Raw genomic sequence first — 25,166 nt, 5'->3', positions numbered from 1 at the left:
TGCTCTTGAACCTCTGATTTATTGAATATCATAATTAGGACAAAGTTGAGTCTGCTTCCAACAACCTTACTGCCCTGCTTCCATTTATCTTAATAGTACAGCACATTAACAATTATACTCATTCAGAATATTTATAAATATTGAAATACTTGTTTTCTTTTGTAACTATACTATATCAATCTATGGAGTTCCACTTTCTCTTTTAATACTGGCAGATTTTTCTGCACTGTACCTTTCGGAATTTACTTTTACTCAGATATTGTTCATAGATAAATGTTCTTATCCCTACATGAGCTATGAAGCAAATCATTAATATTAATGAATAGTAATTTCATTCTGCCTATATTGTGGAGGGAGGATTAGATGCATACTATTTTCTTTAATGCATTTTCTTGTATTCTTCAATTCTGTAGCCTAAACATGAATTTTGCAAAGGTAATGCAATATGTTCTTGTATGCAGACAAATGTCGCAAGTTTCCCTTTCAAAGAAGGAAAGAGCTATTGGAATGGGGGAGGGGGAAGGAGTTGTGTTTTTGACATTCCAATAGAGTGTTCAAAAATTCAGCGTGTTTTCAATCACTGACTGACAGCCTGCCATCCTAGGAGTGTGATTTCATAGATACACTAGTTATTTGATTGAGGGCATGAACCAAATATGAACACTTGTTGCAGTGGAGTTTGCTCTGAGAGGTGTGGAACACTTGATTACAGATGCATATTCTGATGGTGATCCGTACTTGCCTGTTTGAAGCATACTAAACATAATTTTTATTTCTGAATCTTTTGTTTCTTGACTTAAGCAATAAAGACTTATTAACATCAAATTGCTGTTTGATGATAAAAATTTTGCAGTTTATATTTGTAATTATTTCTTTCTCTGCTTTTCCTGAGCAATGTACCGTATGTTACTGTTCAGCATATTAAGAACAATATTTACAGAATACTGAGGCAATAAACCCCACCAAGCGACTCCATTACTTTTTCCTAGCCCAAAGATGAGTATCCCCGCACCAAAAGGTACCAAGATTCCGAGGCTTTTTAGTTTTAGCATTCAAGTCCAGTAATAAGTCTGTCCAATTTTGACTGTCAGACCGAAAGCTCCATGGTCTCGCACCTACATTGGGCTATAAATCTAGGTTCATCCTTTCATCAAATACAGCACACTTTTCATTTTTATGATTTTATTGTATACTTAATTTATTTGTATCTCATTAATATAAAAGTTAAATTAGACAGCATTTAATTTTATCCTGTCACAATTTTTTGCTTTGGTACTGCACCAGTATTGAGCAAATATATTAGCAGTAATCAGAAGGCTACACTTTAAAAGTAGCTTTTCTGCAGCTACAGCTAATCTTCCAAAAATGTAGCTTTGTTACAGCTACATCTACATTTACCAAAAATACGTTGTTCTATGTGATAATGGCCACTTTACTACCTCTGCATAAGAAATAAACCAACCATATGGATATTCAAAATAATCGCTTAGCACTTGTGCTTACTAGATAATAGGTTCTGTTATTATTAACATGAGACTCTCAATGGCAACAGACATCAAATCGAAATATTAATGTACATTGATAATATCTTCAAAAATGATTGAATTTTGGACATTTTATACAAAAAAAATTGCATTGAATGCAGTTGTTTTTTTTTCTCAACTTGTGGTGCAACAGCCCATAAAGTTCAGGGCCTACCTAATGACTGCCTGGCTCACTCCCACATGCCTCAGCAGAGGTGGGCGATCATCCAACCAGCTATGATATGTTGTGTGGTCAGCAGAACAAACCCCCAGTTGTTGTTGTAGGTCTCCATGGCTGTGTTATAGTACTCGTTCATAGCTTCCCAATTTTCTCATGATGGAAGGTCGCCATGAATACAACACCTAAATAATTTTCTAAATTATTTGAGGCATCCCCCAATTCCGACTACTGTGAATGAATTACTCTTGCAAATGTTCAGCTTCCAGAGATTGGTCTCCAGCCTGCAAGAGACTTACAAGTGTGAGTTCATGTTAGACCAGGGGTCTACCTTGAGCACTAAGAGAGGGATGAGACCCAGATGGAGTTCAGAGGGCTGAGGGCATGTGAGGATGGAGGTTGACATTGAGCTTTGACACTGTGTAGTTCAGCCCTAAGTCAAATGGACATATATCTGGTCACAAGTAGATATGGTTGTAGTAACTCTGGTTTACCCTGCAACAGAAAGAAGAAGAAAAGGAAGATTGAATGAATGTAACTGTGCGAGGCAATGACAACATATTGTCATACCATTGATATGAACCAACCTTTATGGCCAACCTAATGAAAAAATGAATATTTTTTGACTAAGCGGTAAAAAAATATTATGTATTAATTATTGAAGGAATAATATACATTAAATTAGGCACACATAGAAGATGTACTACGTAGAACTTTAAGTGAAAAATGCAGCCTCGACAGGATTTCACAAAGACAGAACAGCAAAAGTGAAAAATCAGGCAAAGTCAGGCCAGCTTGGTAGGTCAATGGTAGAGCAATGGCATGGAATGCCAGAGACCTGGGTTCGAGTCCTGGTCGAGCCTGCATTTTTCCTGAACATTCTACATAATAATATACATGTATTTACCTTTTCATGAGTATGTCCCCATCAACAATCTATTCTACCCTCCTTTTTTCTCTCATTGATTTGCACACAGTGATTCTCATTATTTACTCAAAAAGTGAAACTATATTTGTGTCATTTTTTTTTCAGCTACCTGATCAAGAAGTATGTGCATGAACAGGTACAAGATGTTCCAAGGCCATTTCCACATTTGCCAGTGTCTGCAGGAAACCTAAGAGAACAAGAGCAGCCAAAAGAAATTACTGAATGTATCAGTAGAGAAGAAAAATTTGAGACTGAACCTGCACCAAAAACCCTTGCAAGCAAGGCACATGTTGGTTCCAAGCCTATTAACAGGAGAAATCAATGTATAGCCCCCATCTCCAACAACACCTTCTCTGACAAAGGAGTATTGATAACCCATCAACCAGAGATGCTTTTTAATTGTTCAGTTTCCAAGAAAACGTTTGTCCATCAAGCTGAGCGTAATACATTTATGAGTGTTCCTTCACAAGAGAGACATTTTAGTTGTTCAATTTGCAACAAGGATTTTGCCCTTAAAGTTCATCTTAATGAGCATGTGAGGGGTCACACAGGAGAGAAGCCTTTCAATTGTTCAATTTGCAATAAATATTTTGCCCGTAAAGGAGATCTTAATAAGCATGAGAGGGTTCACACTGGAGAGAAGCCTTTCAATTGTTCAATTTGCAACAAAAATTTTGCTCGTAAAGTTCAACTCAATGAGCATTTGTGGGTTCACACTGGAGAGAAACCTTTCAATTGTTCAATTTGCAATAAATATTTTGCCCGTAAAGGAGATCTTAATAGGCATCTGAAGGGTCACACTGGAGAGAAGTCTTTCAGCTGTTCAATTTGCAACAAAAATTTTGCCTTTAAAGGAGATCTTAATAGGCATCTGATGGGTCACACTGGAGAGAAGCCTTTCAGTTGTTCAATTTGCAACAAAAATTTTGCTCGTAAAGTTCAACTCAATGAGCATTTGTCGGTTCACACTGGAAAGAAGCCTTTCAATTGTTCAATTTGCAATAAATATTTTGCCCGTAAAGGAGATCTTAATAAGCATCTGATGGGTCACACTGGAGAGAAGCCTTTCAGCTGTTCAATTTGCAACAAAAATTTTGCTCGTAAAGTTCATCTTAGTAGGCATGTGAGGGTTCACACTGGAGAGAAGCCTTTCAATTGTTCAATTTGCAATAAATATTTTGTCCGTAAAGGGGTTCTTAAGGACCATGTGAGAGTTCACACTAAAGAGAAGCCTTTCAATTGTTCAACTTGCAATAAGTATTTTGCCCGTAAAGGAAATCTTAGTTTTCATATGAATGTTCACTCAAAACAGAAGCCTTTCAATTGTTCAATTTGCAACAAAGATTTTGCTTGTAAAGTTCATCTTAGTAGGCATGTGAGGGTTCACACTGGAGAGAAGCCTTTCAATTGTTCAATTTGCAACAAAGATTTTGCCTTTAAAGTTCATCTTAGTAGGCATGTGAGGGTTCACACTGGAGAGAAGCCTTTCAATTGCTCAATTTGCAACAAAGATTTTGCCTGTAAAGCTCATCTTATTAGGCATGTGAGGGTTCACACTGGAGAGAAGCCTTTCAATTGCTCAATTTGCAATAAATATTTTGCCTGTAAAGAAGATCTTAATAAGCATGTGAGGTGTCACACTGGAGAGAAACCTTTCTATGGTTCAATTTGAAACAAAGGTTTTGCCCGTAAAGTTCATCTTAATGAGCATGTTATACGTCACACTGGAGATAAGCCTTGCAATTGTTCAATTTGTAATAAAAATTTTGCCCGTAAAGGAGAACTTATTGTACATATGACTGTTCACACTAAAAAGAAGCATTCCAATTGTTCAATTTGCAACAATGATTTTGCCCATAAAGTTAATCTTCATTCACATGTGAGAAGCCTTTCAATTGTTCAATTTGCAACAAAAATTTTGCTCGTAAAGTTCATCTCAATGTCCAGGTGAAGATTCACACTGGAGAGAAGCCTTTCAATTGTTCAATTTTCAATAAATATTTTGCCTGTAAAATACATCTTAGTGTATATATGAATATTCACTCAAAAGAGAAGCCTTTTAATTGTTTATTTTACAACAAGAGATTTGCTTCTATGGGCCAACTTAACCCTTCTTAACCCACTCTGAAATTTTGAATTATTTTCCTTACCAATGAAACAATGGTGTGGAAAGCACTAGGTAACTTATCTACACTACTTCCATGTAAACAGAGATATTCGCACCTTTTTTCTAGTGTTCTTTCAATTGTTTACATGCCTCTGAAGTGACCGGTCGTCCTTATGCAACACTCAGTACCTCGCGCGGGAATGTTTCCTATCTTAAATGATAGCACTCCAGCCATGAATTTTGCGGATATAAGAAGAATAAAACGAAGGTACACTGTTTGGAATGCAAATTAATTGTATGAAGAAACCATCGCAGAACCCATACGAAATGTCAGAGTTGTGAAAATAACGATATTGAAAAGTGACAATATTCGGTTCATTTTATTTGCGTTTGTATATCACTTTTCACGTAGATCTCGTAAGAGTTGAAGGAACATATGGAGATTTGAAAATATTAATATTTTGTAATTAACTTTGAGTTGTGTTTTACTCATTTCATTCCTTTTTCTGCGATTCAGGAAGATTTTGACTAAGAATTTTAGAACAAATAGTTCCTTTCTAAGCCCATAAAAGTTGTGTGATTTCAAACCATTTTGAAAAACATGTTGAAAATTTTGTAAATGGTGAGTTCAATTTTATGTTCCTTCATTATATGGAACATTATAATTACCTTTGAATAATATTTTGGTGCCTTTGCTTCAAGAGTCTTAGCGTGTACTTCTATGTGATATTTTCTGTAATGTTCTTAGATTATATAGTTTTAGTTAAGCAAATGAAAATGTCCAAAATTGACTGTTTCGTTCAAATATATATCGCCTGATTTCCAGTAAGCGCCAGGGTATTCCAACATCACTTTGCATCAATAATTCATTTAAGTAAGGTTGGTTTTGACAAGGTGGCACTGAGTGCTGCATGCAGGACATTTGTGCTACTATGATGGCACGGATGACGGAGGGTTAATACGTATATGAGCATTCACGGTACGGAGAAGCTTTTCTATTGTTGAATTTCCTAAGATGTTTTGTCTGTAGGTGTACACTTAATGTACACATAAAGCTTGACAGTCAAGAGTAATATTTAAAATGTTGAATTTGCAACAAAGGTTTTGGGAATGAAAGACGTCTTAATTTGCATATGTGCATTCATGCTAAAGAGAAGCCTTTCAATTGTTCAATTTGTAACAAATGTTTTGGATGGAAAGGTAAGTTTAATAGACATATGAGGGTGTTTCATCTCAAAGAGAAACTGAATTTGTGACAATATTTTCCAATAAAGATATATTCAGAGTACATATGGGGACACACACACAAAATCTGTTAATTGTTTAATTTGAATCAAATATTTTGTCTGCAAACTTACACTTATTATGCATGTGAGGCGACTACACACCAAACAGAAGTCATTAAGGAAGTATTGCAAACAGTGATCTGTATTGAATGTTTAGAAATCATACTATCAGTGTTTCTAAATGGATTTCTAAATAGAAAACTCTTGACTCTGTGCACATCTCACATGCTTTAGGATCTTGACATCTGCATTATCAGAATTAATTGTCTACACATCAGGAGGAATATATCTATATCCTACAGGGATCTCAACCATGCTTTCAAACATGCCACCAGTAGTTGAAAGATAATACTGATGTTTGAATTTTAACAGATGAACCATTTCTTACGTCTATACCTTATCCAAGATACAAAACAGAGAAGGAAGCAGTTATAGGAGACACTTTCACCTGTAAATTGTGACCATTGTGGATAGGGATTTTATTGGGCTGAGCTGTACACATGATTATATTTCAGCAGATTACATAATACAACATGTTAAAATGATATTTAGAAACCACTGATGTATTTCATAAAAATATCTTTCTCTCGCCAGCTTCTGATGCACTGAGAAAAAAAATATATTGTAACATTTATTGTGAGCTTAAAATTGATGAATTTAATTTTCGTTATTTGACTTTTTCCCAGATGTGCTTCTAAATATCAACAATATGAGCATTTGTACAGAACTTTTTTCACAAGCATTACCTAAACCAATGGTTGCTGCTTGATAGTGACCACACACACTTTCCCTTTGCATCAATTTCAGGACGAGTTTCACCACTGAACAATTGGCCAACCACCTCTCAATGTCTTTGTAGTTGAAGAGATCTGTAACTTTTCTTGCACTGTCCACCACAATGTAAGCTAGAGTCAATGTGCTCTTTGATCAATGGCATCTTGGTACAGTCAGAGAAAGTAGTTCTTGGGCCACGAGACCTACACTATTGTAACATCTTAAAACCTGTTGTCTATTCAACACAAATAACATAATTGTCGCTTAGGTTTGCCTGGTGAACCTGGATTCTCGGGATCGATTGAGTATTGACAGTAGCGTGAGTCATACCCCTAGGCCCAGTCATAACAAACAACAGCTGGGTGCCGTGAGACCACCAGAAGAAGTTTCACGAATTGGTTTCTTAACAACAGCTACTCGTAAGGAAATGTTCTCTTTACTGATATTAGAGTCATTGTCAAGAAAGTTCACTGAAATGGTGTTTTCATCGAATCATCATCGTGCAACACACATGCTGTCAACCCAGAAGTCCTTGAAAAATATTGGAATTAAAAACAACTACTTGACAAATGATGTGACGAATCGATATTCATTAGTCCCAACTTAGAATTTTGTGTAAGGCATGGATCATCATGTCCTATCATCCATTTCATACCTTCATTAATCATCCTCATTGCCTTTGACGCAAGTGCTAGAAAAGCAATATAAAATAAGCAAAATTAAGAAATTAATAAATTACATTTTCAGCAATTTCACGCAGCGACTCAGTTGCATGTAGACAAAGTTTCATTAATCGGGAACCAAGGGCCCCCCTCATTTTGCTTCATTGTCATTTTCCCTCCACTTTGCCTGCCGCGATTAATCTGATTTTGATTAATGCAACATTAATTAAGACAACCAACCAATGAAACAATCCACAAAGAGCATTTAAGAGGCTCATATTATGAATAGGGTGATATGCTAATTTAGTAATAAAATAGTAATTTTGGGGGGTTCAGTTAAGTGGCTGCACATCAATTATGTAATTGCGATATCATCAAATTGTATGAAGCGTTTCTACACCTACGTAAAGTGCCAGTCCCCGTGATGGAATTTGTAGCCCAAAGCCAGGGCTTTAAGATCAAATTTGTTTTGTTATTGTTTTCATTAGTAATTACCTCAGTTTTCTTCCCATGAAGTTAAATTATTCATAACGACGATTTATGATTACATTAAAGACATGAATGAACATACACAATGAACCCATTTTGGTCAGAACTCGAACTCGGAACCTTGTTCCTCTACTTCCGTCGTTTTATCACTAATATTTTTCTTTATTTTACAATAATACATCACAACTACCTAAAAATAAATATTATTTTGCATTTTCAAATGTGTATGTTTTTTTACGGTTAGAGTGTGAACTGGCATCTGTTTATTTAGTTTGTTCTTTATGTTTCGTGTGTAGTTAAAGATAGGAAAAATGATTGTGGAACGATTAGGGCTCTAAGAATTCCATCCGTGATGGAGTGGTTAGCACAGTGCGCTATGATATCTGATGTCCTGGGTTCGAATCCCATCGTGCATATGGGTGTTCTTTGTGAGTGCTCCTTCATTAATTTAATCATATCACTCATCCTCGTTGTCGCGATTAGCAAAAGGTGAAAGAAGAACGACGCTAAATAAGAAAATAAAAAGAGGTTATAAGAAGCATTCTTATTTCCAGATGTGTCCTAGATTTTAGAGTTGTGTCTGGCCTCCGGAAGAAATTTGAAACAAATCACAAATGTCTTATACGTATTTTTTGCATCACGTAACTTTAAATTAGATTGAGAAACAGAAAATCTGATTGGAGTCTGAGATAACGTGGTTCCTTGGAGAAGTATGATTAAATCAAAGAGTGTGCATGGTTGCTACTGAATGTTCGGAAAAACAATTACAATCCAAGCTCAGAAATTACTTCCCGATTTTCTAGATTCGGAAAAGTCTGGATATATGTATAAAAATGTTTACTTTGTGAAGTTTTATCGATCCTATTATAAGTGTCGGTAATTTGTTCGATGTAACAAGTTTCATTCCAGAAATTACATAAACAGTCCTCATTGGAGAAATAAGGCACACAATTATGTTTTTTCCCAGTATATATTAGTGTTTTACATTTCATTAAACAAGAACTTCCAGACTTTGTTTACGAAATTGTAAACTTTTTCCTTCCCGAATTCATGGATTGTTTTCCCTTCTTGGCACCGTATCGACGAAAAACGTTCTGTCTTGCATATATAAGTTGAAATCACATACGGCCATGCTATTCATTAGCAGTTGAGAAAATTTGAACTCAACCATTCACTTCAACATTAATTTTTGAGCTGAAGATGTGTCATATTCTCGTTATATGCTAAGATGTCCTAGTAACCTATTATATTTATTGCAAATGCGTTCGTGTCCAACATTTTGAGACAATTTGCCCTACTTTCCGCTGAAGAGTGAACTGATAGCTCTATTTGCGATGAAAACTGTTTTTACTCAATTTCTGATATAATTTATTCCAGCATTTCCTTCAACTTCTATTACCTTGTTATTACCTCCAATGCTTACACAACTTTTCCTTCGTGCTCGACCTTTTGGTTCAGAAATGTTTACAACACCCCCATCTCCTGCGTGTAAATAGCAGGCAACAACACTCTGGAAGACCATAACGTATACAACTTGTTTACTACATATTTTACGAGAATATTAGAATGTTATAACTGTGGATTAGATCGAACGAAATAAAATACGCACACTGGAACGAGCGCAGGTCTTCTGTGAGTCACTCCGGCAGCGAAGGTCACTGATCGAAGCAGTTGGTGCTTGCTTGCTACAAGCAGGTGCTTTATCTTTGCTCAACGAAACACGGAAATCTTCATTACTTTTTTTTCGCCAGACTAATGGTGAACATTTACAGTAACGTAAGGCATAGTATCGTATTCTATTGGAATTGATTTTGTAACGTTTAAAAGATATCATAACAATATGTAAATCTCTTTTGTGACCTACACTGAACTATGTTAGTTTCATTGACATGTGAAAGCGGTAATTTAGAGATCCTTTTTCCTTACGATTTCTAAACAACCGAAGAGAGTGGTGAACATGAAACTACATATTGTTCGCAACAACGATATGTATTATACAAATGGTCTCTAATCAAAAACCCTATTACATCACAGGGAGTGCTTTTTAAGACAATTCTATCACGTATCCAACGTAACCAATATTCAGATTGATTCCAAGCATCTGTTTGGCTTATTTTATGTCACATTTTTACCTCTTGCGATAATCGCGAGAATGAATATGATGGGTAATGATACGAATGCAATGCTACATCTAAGCCTAAACAGGTTTCAAACCTGGATCCACTGGCTTTGTAGAGAGTTATGGTGATTTTTATTTTTATTTTCATTTGGTATTTTAAATCCACTTTATGCACAGTAAGGCTAATCGAAACTGCATCTACAGTTTAAAGTGCGATCCGAACCACTATGTGCCTCCACCGGGTATTGAACCTGGGACTCCTTGATTATAAGGTAACGACGCTACCACTTCACCATCGGGAAGGCTAAGAGAGACAGTTACGGTCACTACACTAATGAAGAATGGAATGTAGCAGAACGACTAACCTATTCTTTAGTCAATATTTGGATTGTTAATGAATATTATGAATGTCAGTTCAAATTGGGGGAAAAAACTAAGAAATTTTCAGAGTGCCGTTACAAATCGTTAATTTTTCTCTTTCCACACATTACATTGCTACTGGATATTTGCATGCAAAGATGCAGAAAGTGCTACATTTTCAGTGTGTGGAATTGAGATTTATTTCTGAGAATGGAGTAGTGGGAAAAGGATCACCACACATGTTTGGATTATACCCCCCCCCCCCCACACACACACACAGGATATTGGCTGTTGTTCTTAAAAGGAAATATAACATGTATAAATTGTGTCAAGAAAAATTGGAGCCTATTCACATCCCTATGGAACTTGGAAGAAAGCCCACATAGAGATTGGGATGTTCTGTTCCGACAAAATCGGGATGTATAGTAAATTAAAAAGCAAAGTGCTACCTTGTGCTTTGTACCAAGCCATGAAGGCATGTAGGGGGTGTGGAGTTACGGCCCAAACTTTCTTCATCAGGCTGAAGGTGGGGATGATGTGATCAGCACCATGCCCCTGGCCACCTTACCCCCCCCCCCCCCCCCCGAGTTTCCTCCAGGTACTCACTTTATATGATGCTGGCTGGGCACCAGAGCAGCTTGAACAGGTGGACAAAATCCTGATTCTCCCCCATCGTTGATGGGACCCAGATCTCTCACATGGTAATAAAACGCCCTAACGACTGAGCTACTGCAGCACATATAGTATAGTAGGCTATATAATTAAGAAAAGAATTGTATTAGCGTTTCATTCAACGTTTTTAGGCGAAACATTTTCGGAGATATAATGTGTAGCTCTTGTCGGTTCTGTGACCTGGCTTGAGAAAAGGCGATTTTCTGACGAACAACATTCCACCTGACAAGTCACGTGACTTTCCTACATTTCCTGTGCATGGTGGCTTTTGCATGAAAGACGAGTTGCTTTTGAGACACTCAGAATCACCCGATCACCTAAAGGTGCAATGTGTGTTGCCTACCCTTCCGGCATCATTTACTACCATTAAAGTCTTATGAGGAAGAATTTTTTTTCCACCACTGTACACTGCATAACAAGGAACAAACATTGATGAAAGCAGTCTTTGTTTTTAATATTGAATAAATTGAAAATGATTAAAGACAATGTTAATTGTATTTCACCATTTTCTTTGCCAGAAAATTTCACATGACTTTGATCTGTCACTTTTCCCCTATTCCGATCTGAAGAAGTTAAGTTGAATTCAAGACATATTTGATTAGGTTTGTAACATACCTCTGGGATGAAGCAATTTGTCTTCCAGTTACTTCATATGGTTCCATTCATGTTCACTGATATCTGAAGAAATTATATGGGTGGTTCCATGCTTTTGAATCACACTGAATTTGTGATCAAGTTTGTGTTACTCTGAGTGAATCAGAATAAATATATTATGCATGTTGAGGAATTCTGTAAGTTATAACATGTAATATATTTTAAAAAAATCCGTTCTACAGAAATCAGCATATAATTTTACTGGTTCATCTGAACTGACAGAACCTTAAAATTATATGTTTTGTTTTCTATTTTTTGCACTCTGTATGTAATATCCTGTCTTTTTGTAATAAAATACTATATGTGACTGTCTTATTTTTTTTATTGTGAATACTTCAAAAGATTGGTTTTGAAACACAGTTTTAAGTATTCATCACAATGAAGAACCTTTTAAATCCCAACAGTAAAATTTCCATACATTATGTGCAAATTAGGTTTGACATCAAAGAGAATACTTTTATTTGTTTAATTTTGAACATAGATTTTACCTATGAAGATACTTAATATGTGAGACTTCATAGGATAGGAAATTCAAATGGAAAAAAATATGACCTGCACACAAGAAGAAAGGACAGCATGATACAAAAATTATCAATTTTATCTTCCTAAAGCATTCATGTGTACTTTCTGTAAAGATGATTCAACGAAATGAATGAATACTATACTTGAACCTCAGTTTTATTGAATATCATAATTAGGACAGACTTGATACTATTTCCAATAATCTTATAGTCCACCTCCTCCCTCTTTGATTGTGATGGTACTACACTGTAACAAATATACACGTTCAGAACATTTATACATACTGAAATATATGTTTTCTGCAGCAACTGTGGCTAATTATGCGTGAATTTTATGTAAAAAACTTTTGTAAATCCAAATGAATTCATACATTTACGAATGCCCCGAGGTAAGTTTTTCACAGTTTAGCTTTTTTTATCTAGGAAGGAAAGAAAGGAAATATGCATCGAAAATATAACAGCATTCTCTCTCAATACGTTTACTTTGTTAGTGCCCTTTGCAGAACAATCTATCTGACAGACAGATTATTGCAAGATATCATGAAGTTGATTGTGTAAATTGAGTTTGAAATTCTTATACAATTGACAATTTTTCATAGAATGATATCTTCCATAACATTTATGGCTATTTGAAGCCTGAGTATGTGAAATGGCAAGTGTAAACTCTACACCTTAAATTGAATACATTGAATTTTATATATACACCATATCATTTCATTGAAATAAATTAGAATTTTTGGATTCATAGGAATCACACACACCCATTATTTTGTTAATATATGTGTGTGTGTTTGTTAGTGAGTGGTGAAAGTCGGTAATACATAATGTTGAAATAGAGGAAGCATCTGCTTGTACCCTTGAATTTTTTGATAGTTTGCCTTGAAAACTGGGAATAATATTGAATTTTATCATGTTCCTAGAGTAACCACCCTGTATATTGATCTAGTAGAGTTCCTCTTTATCACTTTTGAACCATGAAAGTTTTTTTTACCAATACCGAGTTGCACTGTACCTTTTGGCTTTTTTTTTTACTCAGATAGATTTAGATTTATTTTGTCCATGAATCACATTTGCATTTTCATGCTGTGATATTGGACATGTCAGTCAAACATTACAATATACTAATACAATGAAATATAATAATGTAATATACATGCAATGAAATGATACCTTATCCTATTACAGATTTACACTTGGAGGTGTGTACTTGTATTAGTTTTATTGTCAATACATAAAAGTAACACCAGTAAGACATGTTAAAGTTACAATATAAAAATAATATTATGTAATGGATTAAAATATTAAATATTGAGAGATCATATAAAGATAAGACTAATAACATTATAATATGATACTAAATTTGCACTCATGTGATAAGTATAACAGGTACAGCATGTAAGGTTGGATCCAGCACTCTTTTGGATGAATCCATGAACCTCCACTCCATCAACCCACAATGGAGTTGATGGATTAGATGTCAAAAAATTCACTCACTGAGTAAAAACAATGGTACAACAAATGATTTGTTAATTTCTTTTTGAATTTGGCTACTGGTTCAGTAGTTTTTATATGATCTGATAACTTGTTGTGGATTTTGGACCTTTTTCAAATAGTGATGTGTTATGCATTGGAACTGCAAGATTGAAGTTATTCCTCGTGTTGTAATGATGTACTTCCTTGTTGTATTTGGAGAACTTTGACAGATTGTGACGTTTTTCCTATGCTTTGCATATAAAAAAGTATTACGTAATAATTCCACGTGGAAAAGCGTCACACTTCCTCATTCTTCGTACGCCTTGCGTCTCGTTTGTCTTTGGTTGATTATACTAGTCCCCGCTAGAGGCTTCCACTGACCTCTCGCTCGGCGCTCGCTTCTCTAGCAGACACAAAAAAACAGCAGTATCAGTTCCGACATCGCAGCGCTTCGCGTAACAACCACCGTGACTTGGGTCACGAGAGGAAGACAGGCAGAGAGTATGGTGCTGGCTTAAGTGTGCAAGTCGTCTCGCGGGCGAGACTTAAACTTTTTCTGATTGTGTTTGCACGCTACGTTACTGCTACTCTCCCTGAAATTCGGCACGTCAACGCGAGACAGAACTACCTTTTTTGGACGGACTTTATACGTTTGCAAGGAAGTTGCATTTGATTGGAGTGTGAACTTTAACGACGTCCTGTTAGATTTCGCCAGTTTCCAGCAACGCGGACTTGTATTCAGAGTTATAGCCGAGGGACGAATTTGATGGACGTTTCCAGACGTTACCCCAATGTTCTGATGCCAGAACGAGAAGGAAGACAGAGTCCCGTTTGACTGACCGCCCTTTGCAGTGTCAAATTGGATGTTGGAACATTTTTGGAGGAATTTAATGGAGGTATGTACAGTGTCGATACGTTCTCTTAGTTCTGCAAAGTCCAAGTCGTGAACTGTGTTAGAATCCCGTGTCTTTATCACGATTGAGTCAAAACTTAAATGAGTAAAAGGAGGAAGAACGGGCGACGAAAGTTTAAATTATTCTAAATTGCAACTAGCACACGTTGGCTAATTAGTGTGACACGACTTGTTGAATATATTGTGATACGACAATGAAAATGATGGAACTTGCGACGTTCGCGTAACGTTGAAATTTAGCGAGGCGTACGCGTGACAATTCCCATCCATCGTCGCGAATTCTTAAATGTTGAAGTAATTAATATTAGGGTGGCACAATATCAAATTAAAGTAGTGGGAGCATCAAATGTAAAAAAGGGAGAATTGTATAATTTATTGTGACAAAAGGATAACAGACTAAAGTGAGTCATTTGTTAATTAATTGTAAATATTCGATTTGATGTCCAGGTGGATTTTACAATGTGTACAAGGGAAAGGATTTAATTGGGATTGTAAGTCATGTTGCTGTTAACGTTTAAATTTGTAATACATATTCCTGATACGTCAAATGACGGGTGGTAGATCGAAAGAAAGATTTGTTAAAGTTACAATTGGAGTGATTTTCTAATGCTATTAAACTGGGTTTGTTCATGATGAAATGTTTCCCTTGTTGTTGATAATTGAGATATTAATCGTTTCTTGTTCGAGATTGAATCTAATAAATAGTTGACTCAAGTCTTAGAACCTGCATACTGTTCTATACATTTTGTTCGCAAACCTTCCACATAAGAAAGAGAAGTTACGAAGTTGTTATTGGTAAGAAAGGAAGTTGTGAACTTCATTGAGTAGTATTGGTCCTGCGGATTTTTGGGAATGGTTAGTGTGTATTTTTTGTATTGCAGGATACTTTAAAGAATGGCCAAACCTGGGTGAAATTTTCCACGATATTTTGTGAATGCCTTTGCCTATTAACTTATTTTGATTGATTTAAAGGTGAGGCCCGAACGGAGGATTATATTTTTCTTTGTTCTTTGGACACAGTCTTATCTTTGGTTCTCTTTTGAGACTGAGGTGGCGGTGATAAACGCCGGCCAATAACCTCAACAACTTGCGACTTGTAACTGTTGGTTGTTGCTTGATTTGAAGCGCGTACATTAATTGATCCCGGACCTGTTTCTTTACGCTTCCCATAAGGCTTTATTGCCCCTTTTTCTAGTACGCGACCAACATGTTACAAGATTCATTTTTACATGCCATAATAAATTAAGTATATAGAGGCAGGGTAGTAGGGTAGTGGTAGAATGCCAAGTTCCCTGAAGATTTCCCTACATGGTTCATTCCATTTCTTTCTCATCATAATTCTCAATATTTTTTTCTGAAGATTAGATACTTTTGTGCTGTTTGCTGCATTTCCCCAGAATATAATGCCATATGTTAGTTGTGATTGGAACAGACTGAAATATATGGTTTTTATTGTGCTCCTTTCTGTAATATCTTTCATGATTCTCATGCCATATATGATTTTGCTTAATTTTCCTGCTAGATAGTTAATATGGGTGTCCCAATTGAGATTTTCTTGTATCCATATGCCCAGAAATTTTGTGGAATTTTCAAATTTAATGTCTTCATTTTCTATGTTTACAGTTGATATGTTGTGGCTTTTATTTCTTGGGTGGTGGAATTTTATTGCTACTGTTCTGTTTTTATTTATTGTTAGTTTGTTGCTGCTGAACCACTCTGAATGTCTGTCTGTTGTGTGTTTGATGTTAGAATTAAGTGTTTGCTCATTTTTGCCAGTCAGCACTATACTTGTGTCATCAGCATATAAAGTTGGCTCTAAGTTTGATGACAAGTCATTTATGTAGATGAAAAATAAATTGGTCCCAGGATCGAGCCTTGGGGGACTCCACGTGATACTTTACAAGGTTTAGAAAAGCAGGCAGTTACAGAAGTGTTTCTTGTATGTAAGATTTCCACAATTTGACTGCGGTTTTGTAAATAAGACTTGAACCATGCCACTGCCCTCTTATAACATAGTGGTTTAGTTTATTTGTGAATTGGTCATGCAATACTGTGTCAAAAGCTTTTGTTAAGTCTAGAAATAGTCCAACGCATTGTTCTCTATTGCTTAAGAGTGTTCTGACATTTTCTATGTATTCAAATATTGCTGTATTTATGGATTTGCCTTTCCAAAAGCCATGTTGTGAATTTGAGATTATGTTGTTCTTTTTTAAAAAGGTTGTCAGTTGTTTGTTCATTGCAGTTTCTATGATTTTAGAGAAGGGGGAGAGTAATGTAGTTACTTATGTTGTGCTTATCCCCTGTTTGTATATTGGTTTAATTTTTGCCACCTTTAATTCTTCGGGGAAAACTCCTGTGGAGAAGGATAGGTTGACTAGATAGCACAATGGATGGAGGATATGGGTAAGACTTTTCTTCATGATTGGAACAGACTGAAATATATGGTTTTTATTGTGCTCCTTTCTGTAATATCTTTCATGATTGTTATGCCATATATGATTTTGCTTAATTTTCATGCTAGATAGTTAATATAGATGTCCCAATTGAGAGTTTCTTGTATCCATATGTCCAGAAATATTGTGGAATTTTCAAATTTAATGTCTTCATCTGTTGAAGATATATCATCCAGACTGGTGGACCATTTACTTTTCATATTTGAAATGATGTTTCCCATTTCCTTTTAAGTGACTGGTTTTAGGTACATTGATGTGCTACAGGATTTGACCTTTATTTGTGAATAGGTTTGATGTGGTTTCAGTTTGTTTATATCTAATTCAGTGAGGTACTTGTTGAACATGTTTGCCACTGCCTGGGGGTCTTTTATGGTTAACTCATTGTGCTGCAGTGTGATGTTCTCCTGTACTCTGTTGTTTCTGCCTAATTCTTTGTTTACTACATCCCACATAGCTTTGGATTTGTTAGAGTTGTTTGATATTAATTTGTCATTGTGCATTTTTTTTGCTGCTTGAAGCACTTTTCTATATATTGATTTATATTACTGATATATTCTTCAAAACTTTTAGTTATGGTTGTAGTTTTTGTGGCTTTGTTAAGGAATCTCATTTTGCTGTTTTTATTCCCGTTGTGATCCACGATTTGTCTTTCTGTTTTTGTTTCTTAACTCGTTGTGTTGTAAAAGCTATATCATAATAGTAGGAAAAAGTATTATGGAATTTATCAAATGCCTGGTTTACTGTACTGCACTCATATATATCTTTCCAGTTTTTTTTACTAAGTAAGTGTTTGAAGTAGACATAATTATTGTCATTAAAAATTATTTTCTTTATGTATTTAGTTGTGGCTTCAGTTCCATTTCTTTTGTGAGAGAAAGCAATGGAAATTTTAAAAGATTGTGCAAAGTGATCAGAAAACCCTGTGTTGTAAACCTCTACTGAACAGTGTGTTTAAAAGTATTTTATCCAGAGCAGTCTTGGAGTTTTTTGTCACTCTGGTCAGTTCTTTTACCATAGCCTCCAAGTTGAAGGTGTTTAAAAGCATGCCGAGTTTATGGTGTACATTCTTTTTCAGAAAATCAATATTTAAGTCACCTATTAATGCTACCTTTTTATTGGTTTGTTGGAAATGGTTCAGAATGTTTTCTACATTATTGATAAATATACAACGTACTTAAATTGCTATCCGGCGTTCTGTGAATGCATGTTATTTTAAACAAAGGATTTAAAACTAGTTCCTGAAATGAAATGCCCTTACTCATCTGCATCTGCCAAAAGTGGCAGAAAAGCGACGGTAAATAAGATAAATCAACTCAAATAGGTATAATAAAAGAAACAGCTATTTGTCAAACTGCGGGTTCAAACACACACTTGGTGGAACATGCATTGGCTAGTGAGAAAGAAAAGAAACTCCCTTACGAGGGGTTCAAACAGACATTGTCTTGCTCGTGAATTCGTAACACTGACCACCCCTTAACTAACAAACTCATTGTCTGGCCTTTTAAAACCCGAAGGTTTATGGCTGCAGCAATGCAAGCCTTGCATGTGCGTCTATCGTGGGCAAGATCAAATCAATCTTTTTCCATCCTTACCGTCCTTTTGCCTTGGCCTTCTTACAGGTGGAAGTGCTTAACTGGCCCGCCAAAATCCCCAACTTGGCTCAATCAAACATCTTAGAGATAAGCTGGAGCATCGATTGTGGGTCAGATCCAACTACTCGGCATGCTCGAGGATTGATTGATTGATTTCTTGTTTTAAGTCCACTTTAAGCACAGAAAGGCTAATCGGGACTGGACCCACAGTTTAAAGTGGGATCCGAACCACTTGTGCCTCCACTGGGTATCAAACCTGGGACCGCTTGATTACAAGGCGATGACGTTACCACTATACCATCGGGGAGGCCACCATGCTAGAGGAAGAATGGAAACAAATTCCACCAGAAGTTTTCGAGAACTCCGTGGCAAGACTACCCTGAAGGGTAAAAGGTGTAATATCAGCAAAGGGTGGTTCGGCATCCTATTAATAATGACCGGTCCCTTCAGAACCAACAGTAATGGATGTCCAGTGACTTCTGGATACATAGTGTAGTTTATTGTACATTTTTAAATATCCATGTATAATAAATATATTGAGATGAAAATCTTCACAAATGAATGTCAAGTCCCGATACAACATTGAACTGTACTGAAAATTGTAACAATTAAGTGTTCAATATATTGATTACTGGTAATATGACTGTGTAAGTATTCGACATCAGTTATGTGCATTAATTTCTCAAGGGTTTTGGTTAAAAATATTCAAGAATTACATCAGAATATTAAAATACACATTATGTAATTACAAATTTCAGCTTTTCACACAAGACTGGTGCAAAATACATGGGAAACTTCAAACTTTGCGAAATTTTCAGGATAATTAGATCCCGTGAAAGTGTCCCATTGGCATCAGTATCAGCTCAGCTTCATTACAACTGCCAGTTTTAGCAAATAATACTTTAGCAAATATACAAGTATAACAGGGAATTTCGATACTTCTATCCACATAAAAATGTTAAATGTTAAAAAAAACTATGGTTCTAGCTGGTCTGGGGAACAAGTTGGGAAATAATGCCTTAAGTGGCAAAGCTGAAAAATTAGTTGTTAAAATGAGATTCAAGAATGAAAAGTCACAATGCAAAAATTAGTGAACATGGAAAACATAATCACTACCTTGCTGAGATTTCTAGGACCACACAGCAAGGAATAAAATTATACAATTTGAACATGAAATTAATTTCTGATTGTTAGAGGCATGCATATTTCGTTTTTGACGAAAACACGAAATGTGAAATAACACATTGTAATGTTAATTTTTCGTTTCTGAAAGATGTGAGGTGCATTTTCCTACCCTGCTTTGTCACAAAATGATGAAATGATGAACTGCAAAATGCGAAATACACTTTTAAACACGAAATTTAGAGTTTATTTACCGCCACGACACTTTCTGAAGTCAGAATTATCCTGCGAGTTAAGCAATTTACGGAAAATCGATTAATTCTGTTGTAAATATTTGAGAAGCAAAAATGGATCCCTTCATGCAGGGATAAACTTAATATTCTAGTATAAATGTGTTATTAAAAGGGTTTTGTTTATTTTGTGGAGTAAGAGTGGTTTTTAAATCAAATTTAGGGTTATATTCACAATTTTAAAATTAAAATTTCATTTTATGTACCACTTTTGAACCGAAATTGACTGTCTTTGTACAGAAATTTTGCTTTTCTATTTACCAAAAATATGTGCCTCTACTGATTAATCTGAAAATATCAAAAAGTCCACAGACCTTCATTTAAAAGATTAAGATAACATGCAAATTTTCCAACATATTTATATAGATCTGAATTGCTTAAAATATGACACCAAAAAGATAATTGATCTCATCGAGCTTATTTCTAAAGTCTTGTTTCTAGCCGTCTTGCCTCACGTTATAATTGATGTCATGGTCATATGATCATAAAAACAGCAAACCATTAGCTAGCAATTTTTAAGAAACTTTTCATCCAAATTTCAACTGTGAAAAGGTAAGGTATGGTTTATGTTCAAGATATTGACTTTTAAGGGCCAGTTTTTCAACGTTTGAGTTGGGCAAATAACTAGAGGTTGCAGCAAATTTAGGGTGAGCTCCTCAACTGGAGGTTAAGTGGCACTAACAACGTGCTTCATCTAGCTGCCTCGTCGGAAGATCGATCTCCACCAGACAGTTTCTCAGGCACATTGAACGGGAAATAATTCAATAAAAAGTTACATTGGTGTAAAAAGAAACTTCTTGTGCTTGGCAGAATTCAAATGAAGTGCGCAGTAACATGCAAAACAAAGGAAATGGTTACCAGACTTTCATTTGTGTGCACGTATTGGTGAGATCTGTCCTGTCGTGAAGGAAAACCCCAAGTGGCAAGTTAGTGTTGTAGGTAAGGGCAGCATCTTGGACTGGGGATTTAGTTTTTTATGTCGTGAGTTCAAGTCCTGCTGCAGACTTTTTTTTGTTATAGTTCATTTACCACGATTTTGAGATTGATTATGTATTTATTTTTTTGCGTGATCCTAACACACTTATTAAAAATTGTTGCATTTTTATATCGTCGGATACAGATAGTGTGTAAAAGTTGAATACAAAATGTGAATGTTCAATAAAAATATTTAATTTCTTCATGATGTTACGTCCTTCCGAAAAAAATAAAGTGTACAAAGCAGATGTATACTTCTAGTTCAAAGATGTGTGCAAGATAAAACACATTAATTCCTAATTAGCTAGTTTACATTTGATGTCGTCTCTTTTGTACTCTAGGAAAGGATAATTATTTGTACTACCTATTACCATTGTGTGGTTTGTGAAGTCGATCTGTTTTCTGCTGTATTTACAATGTAAACAATGAATTTCAACAACCTCATGTGCCTTATTGTAGTTCTGCCTTTTCACACCAGGCAAAATTTAATTTGAATTTACACACATAGATGTCAGTGTCATTGAATTTCTCGCTCAGCATTGCAAACTCACAATTGTTACTTACGGTCAACTCCAACTGGTGGTTGGCTAACCAAAAAGTTGACCAGACATTGAAAAACCGGCCCTAAGACATTTCATCATATTGTATGCTCTTTAAAAAATGGTGCTTATTTCCCATTTTTAAATAATGCAACAATACAGCTTGTTTGTATTGTTGCATTATTTAAAATATGGCCGGTGGTTCAGTCGGTAACGTTGAGGGAAGAAAAATTGCTGGTAGTAATTTTATTCTATATATTTAGAATCTAGAAAACAATATATACCATATAATTTCCCTTCAACACATTTCTTTTCTTGTTAGGCACGGTATCAATGTATGTTCTTGTTAAAAGGTCGGTAACGCGTCTGACTACCATTCTAAAGGTCCCGGGTTTGATCCCCGGCCATTTCAAATCCGGGGACTTTTCTAACGTTGGAAGCGGCCTTTATTTTTCTTTTAAATATACAGGGTGTCATTTTAATGGCGCCCACGGACCACGGAAACGTACAGAGGACAACAAAACAAACAACTTCTCCCAGTAACATTTTTCTCGTTGGTGCGTCGTTTCGGCACTAAAGTCGTTCAAAAAAGCCCGTTTTGTCACCTGAATGCTGGCAACCACACACAACATTTGATTGCATTTGTGACGTCATATCCCGTCATGAAGCAATGCGTTCCAGGGTGTGCCAGGAACACACATACTCTGTGAAAAATGACATAGCTACAATCAGCTGCATTATGTACTGTAACACAAAACGAGAAAACACGTTCTGTAACCTAAGAGGAAGTAAACAAAAGATATGAAAAAAAGTTGAAAGAAAATAGAATTCAAGTGGAAGTGGTCATATCGAATTTTGTCTCAGCTTACATGTCAAATATTTGCCGGTCCTGTTGAATTAGTATCCTGGACCTACAAGAGCGATGACTGTGTTCAGTGCTTCCATGATGTTCCCACTTGTCAGTGACATTGCTGAGTGAACTGAGGCACATTTAATTGCTGAGAAATCTCTGATGGAATACCCAAATTCATGTACCCAACGATCATGCTTTGTTTGAATCATACAGCTCTCTCCATTTACTCTTGTAATAGCAAAGGCATCTAAAGTGTTCTTGCATTTGTGCCTTCAGTTATATAGCATTAGTGACATGTGCTGACGACATAAAATATTGTCCATTGCTTTCAATACATTTCTGCCACCATTTAACCCAATGCCGAAATCCGCTCTGGAAAAAGTCTGAGGTTGTTTTTTTTTTACCCATGCATTCACAGCGATTTTAATGTCTTCCACATCCTGGAAATGCTGTCCATGAGATAGGCAAGCAAATGAAAGTCCGATGGGACTAAATCAGGACTGTAGGGGGGGTTAAGGCATTACTGACCACCCAATTTTGGCAATGGCCTGTCACAACCTTCTATTTGCAAGAACTGAATTACAGTTCTTTGTTTTTCTCTGCTATTCATGTTTATTTTGTTACCCGCAAATGAAAAATTGTGTGCATTAGTAACCTATAGCATTAATATGTGTGTGTGTGCAGTTTCATTGCAATCAGATAACAATATGAGGAGTTACTAAGGGGGAGGCATTAATTTCAGGATGACCTTTGTATGTATGTAGCATAAACTATTATTACCTATTACTTTTTATAATGAAGTTATTTTTTGCACTTTTTTTTTTATTTCTCTTTAAAACATAGAATTATACTTGTATCCCAATTTTGGAATTGCTACACTGCAGTCGGATGCCTTTCTGATTGACTGTAATTGCATTTTCAGCATTACCAGAAGTTATCATGGTGCTGTCACAACTGACTTTTCTTTATCTCTTTATTTCAGGTGCAAGGTGTTCTACAAGGTTAATGATGAATATAAAGACTGAGGGATTGGCATGCTCTATCTGAAACCAGTCGGAGAGAAGTCCCAGCTGTTGGTGAGAGCAGACACGACTCTAGGGAATATCCTTCTCAATATTCTCCTGACATCTGCTATTCCTGTCCAGAGGTCTGGAAAGAAGAATGTGATGATCATGTGTGTAAAGACAGCAAAAGATGCAGGATGAATTGAGGAACAAATTAATGAACTAAAGAATTAAATACTAGCTCAATTTTCGATCCCAGCTTAACGATATGCTGGCACTTATAAATTTACTTGTTCTTTTTCAATGCCTTCAGGTCCGTTGATCATGTGTTTTCATTTGTACATTTCTGTACAATAAAGCAGGTACGAGATCACGAGTGCTAATAGAATGGATTAATTTTTGTATATATTTTACACACTCATTATAATTTTGAAATGACTGATACATAATATAAATTTTGATATATGTATCTGCATAGATATGAAATAAACAAGAGTACAAAGAATTGTCGTGTTTGTATTTTTCTTGTTGTCGAAAAGTAGAATATTTTTATTTTAACCTTTAGCAGACTGTCATCTTTCCACCTGTAAACCTCTCGGGATAGGAGGTTTCAAGCCTGTATTTTTCAAATATGCAGTGCTACACCAGAAGATTTGTAGAAGGAAAACTATTAACATAGACGGGGTTGGTTTTATTTTTATAATCATAGAATCACACTGTTGTGGGAGGGAAAGATTTGGCATCCCCCTTCCCAAAAACACAATTATATGAAGGAAAAATATAGTTTAAATGTTAAATGAATTTTCTATCTGGAGAACCCCTATATTAATCTGAAGTGAAAACTAAAAGATTCTCTGTTCTCTGTACCACGCCTGCATATACATGTTGCATTTTTTTTTGCCTTCTCTCTTTCAGACAGCAGTTATTGTTTATGACTTGTACATGGGGCGTTCAGTATGCTCTAATACTCACCAAGAAAACAAAATATAACAGAAATGAAAATATGGATATTTTTCAACATAGGCCCCTGCTCTTAATGCACTTTGTCCATCGCCGCTCCAATGCTTCTATACCCTGTTGGAAGAAGATGTCCTCTTGCTCCTGCAACCATGCATTCACAGCATCCATGACGGCATTGTCATCCCGAAAAACCTGCCCACGGAGATGCTGCTTCAAATGTGGAAACAAGTGGAAGTCACTTGGAACTGGTCAGGTGAATAGGGTGGATGAGGCTGTATGAATTGCAGCCATGGCAACACCGTACTTGTGAACGGGAGCACTGTCCTGCTTCAGCAACATTCCACGTGTCAACAATCCTCGTCTCTTGCTCTTTATTGCAGCTCGCAATTTTAGCATAAGGTCAGCATGGTACTGGCCCGTAATGGTGTTCCATGTTCCAGATAATCCAACAGCAGTATCCCCTTGGCATCCCAGAATACAGTTGCCATAACCTTTCTGGCTGACTGTTGAACACGAAATTTCTTCGGAATTGGGGGGCTGGTGTGCTTCCATTGCATGAAGCTTTGTTTGGGTTCGGGGTCAAAGTGGTGGACCCATGTTTTGTCCACTGTCACAAATCTTGCCATAAAGTTCTCTGGATCTGCACGAGACATGCCCAAAAGTTGCCTTGAACATGTCACTCTGCTTCTCTTCTGATCAGCATTCAGGTTTCGCGGAAC

At 36.0% G+C, this 25,166-nt stretch overlaps 1 protein-coding gene across 3 annotated transcripts in view; it reads left to right on the top strand.

The window, feature by feature from the left end:
• The window catches only part of LOC145999698 (uncharacterized), a 63,586-nt gene extending 39,673 nt beyond the window's left edge, over nucleotides 1-23,913 (top strand). For 2 of the 3 annotated variants that reach the window (XM_083136938.1, XM_083136939.1), the window contains exon 3: nucleotides 2,735-12,056. In XM_083136938.1, coding sequence (XP_082993064.1) covers nucleotides 2,735-4,301 — 1,567 coding nt within the window. In that variant the 3' untranslated portion in view covers nucleotides 4,302-12,056. Of the gene's footprint in view, nucleotides 1-2,734; nucleotides 12,057-23,465 lie in introns of those variants that run through there. The other variant, XM_083136940.1, reaches the window with a different exon arrangement.
• The last annotated feature ends 1,253 nt before the right edge of the window (nucleotides 23,914-25,166 follow it).

The sequence above is a fragment of the Lepisma saccharinum genome, chromosome 15 (genome assembly GCF_977018435.1).
Source record: "Lepisma saccharinum chromosome 15, izLepSacc3.1, whole genome shotgun sequence".
Lineage (NCBI taxonomy): Eukaryota > Metazoa > Arthropoda > Insecta > Zygentoma > Lepismatidae > Lepisma > Lepisma saccharinum.
Note: the sequence above shows the minus strand (reverse complement) of the source record. Positions and strands in the feature narration are given on the sequence as shown.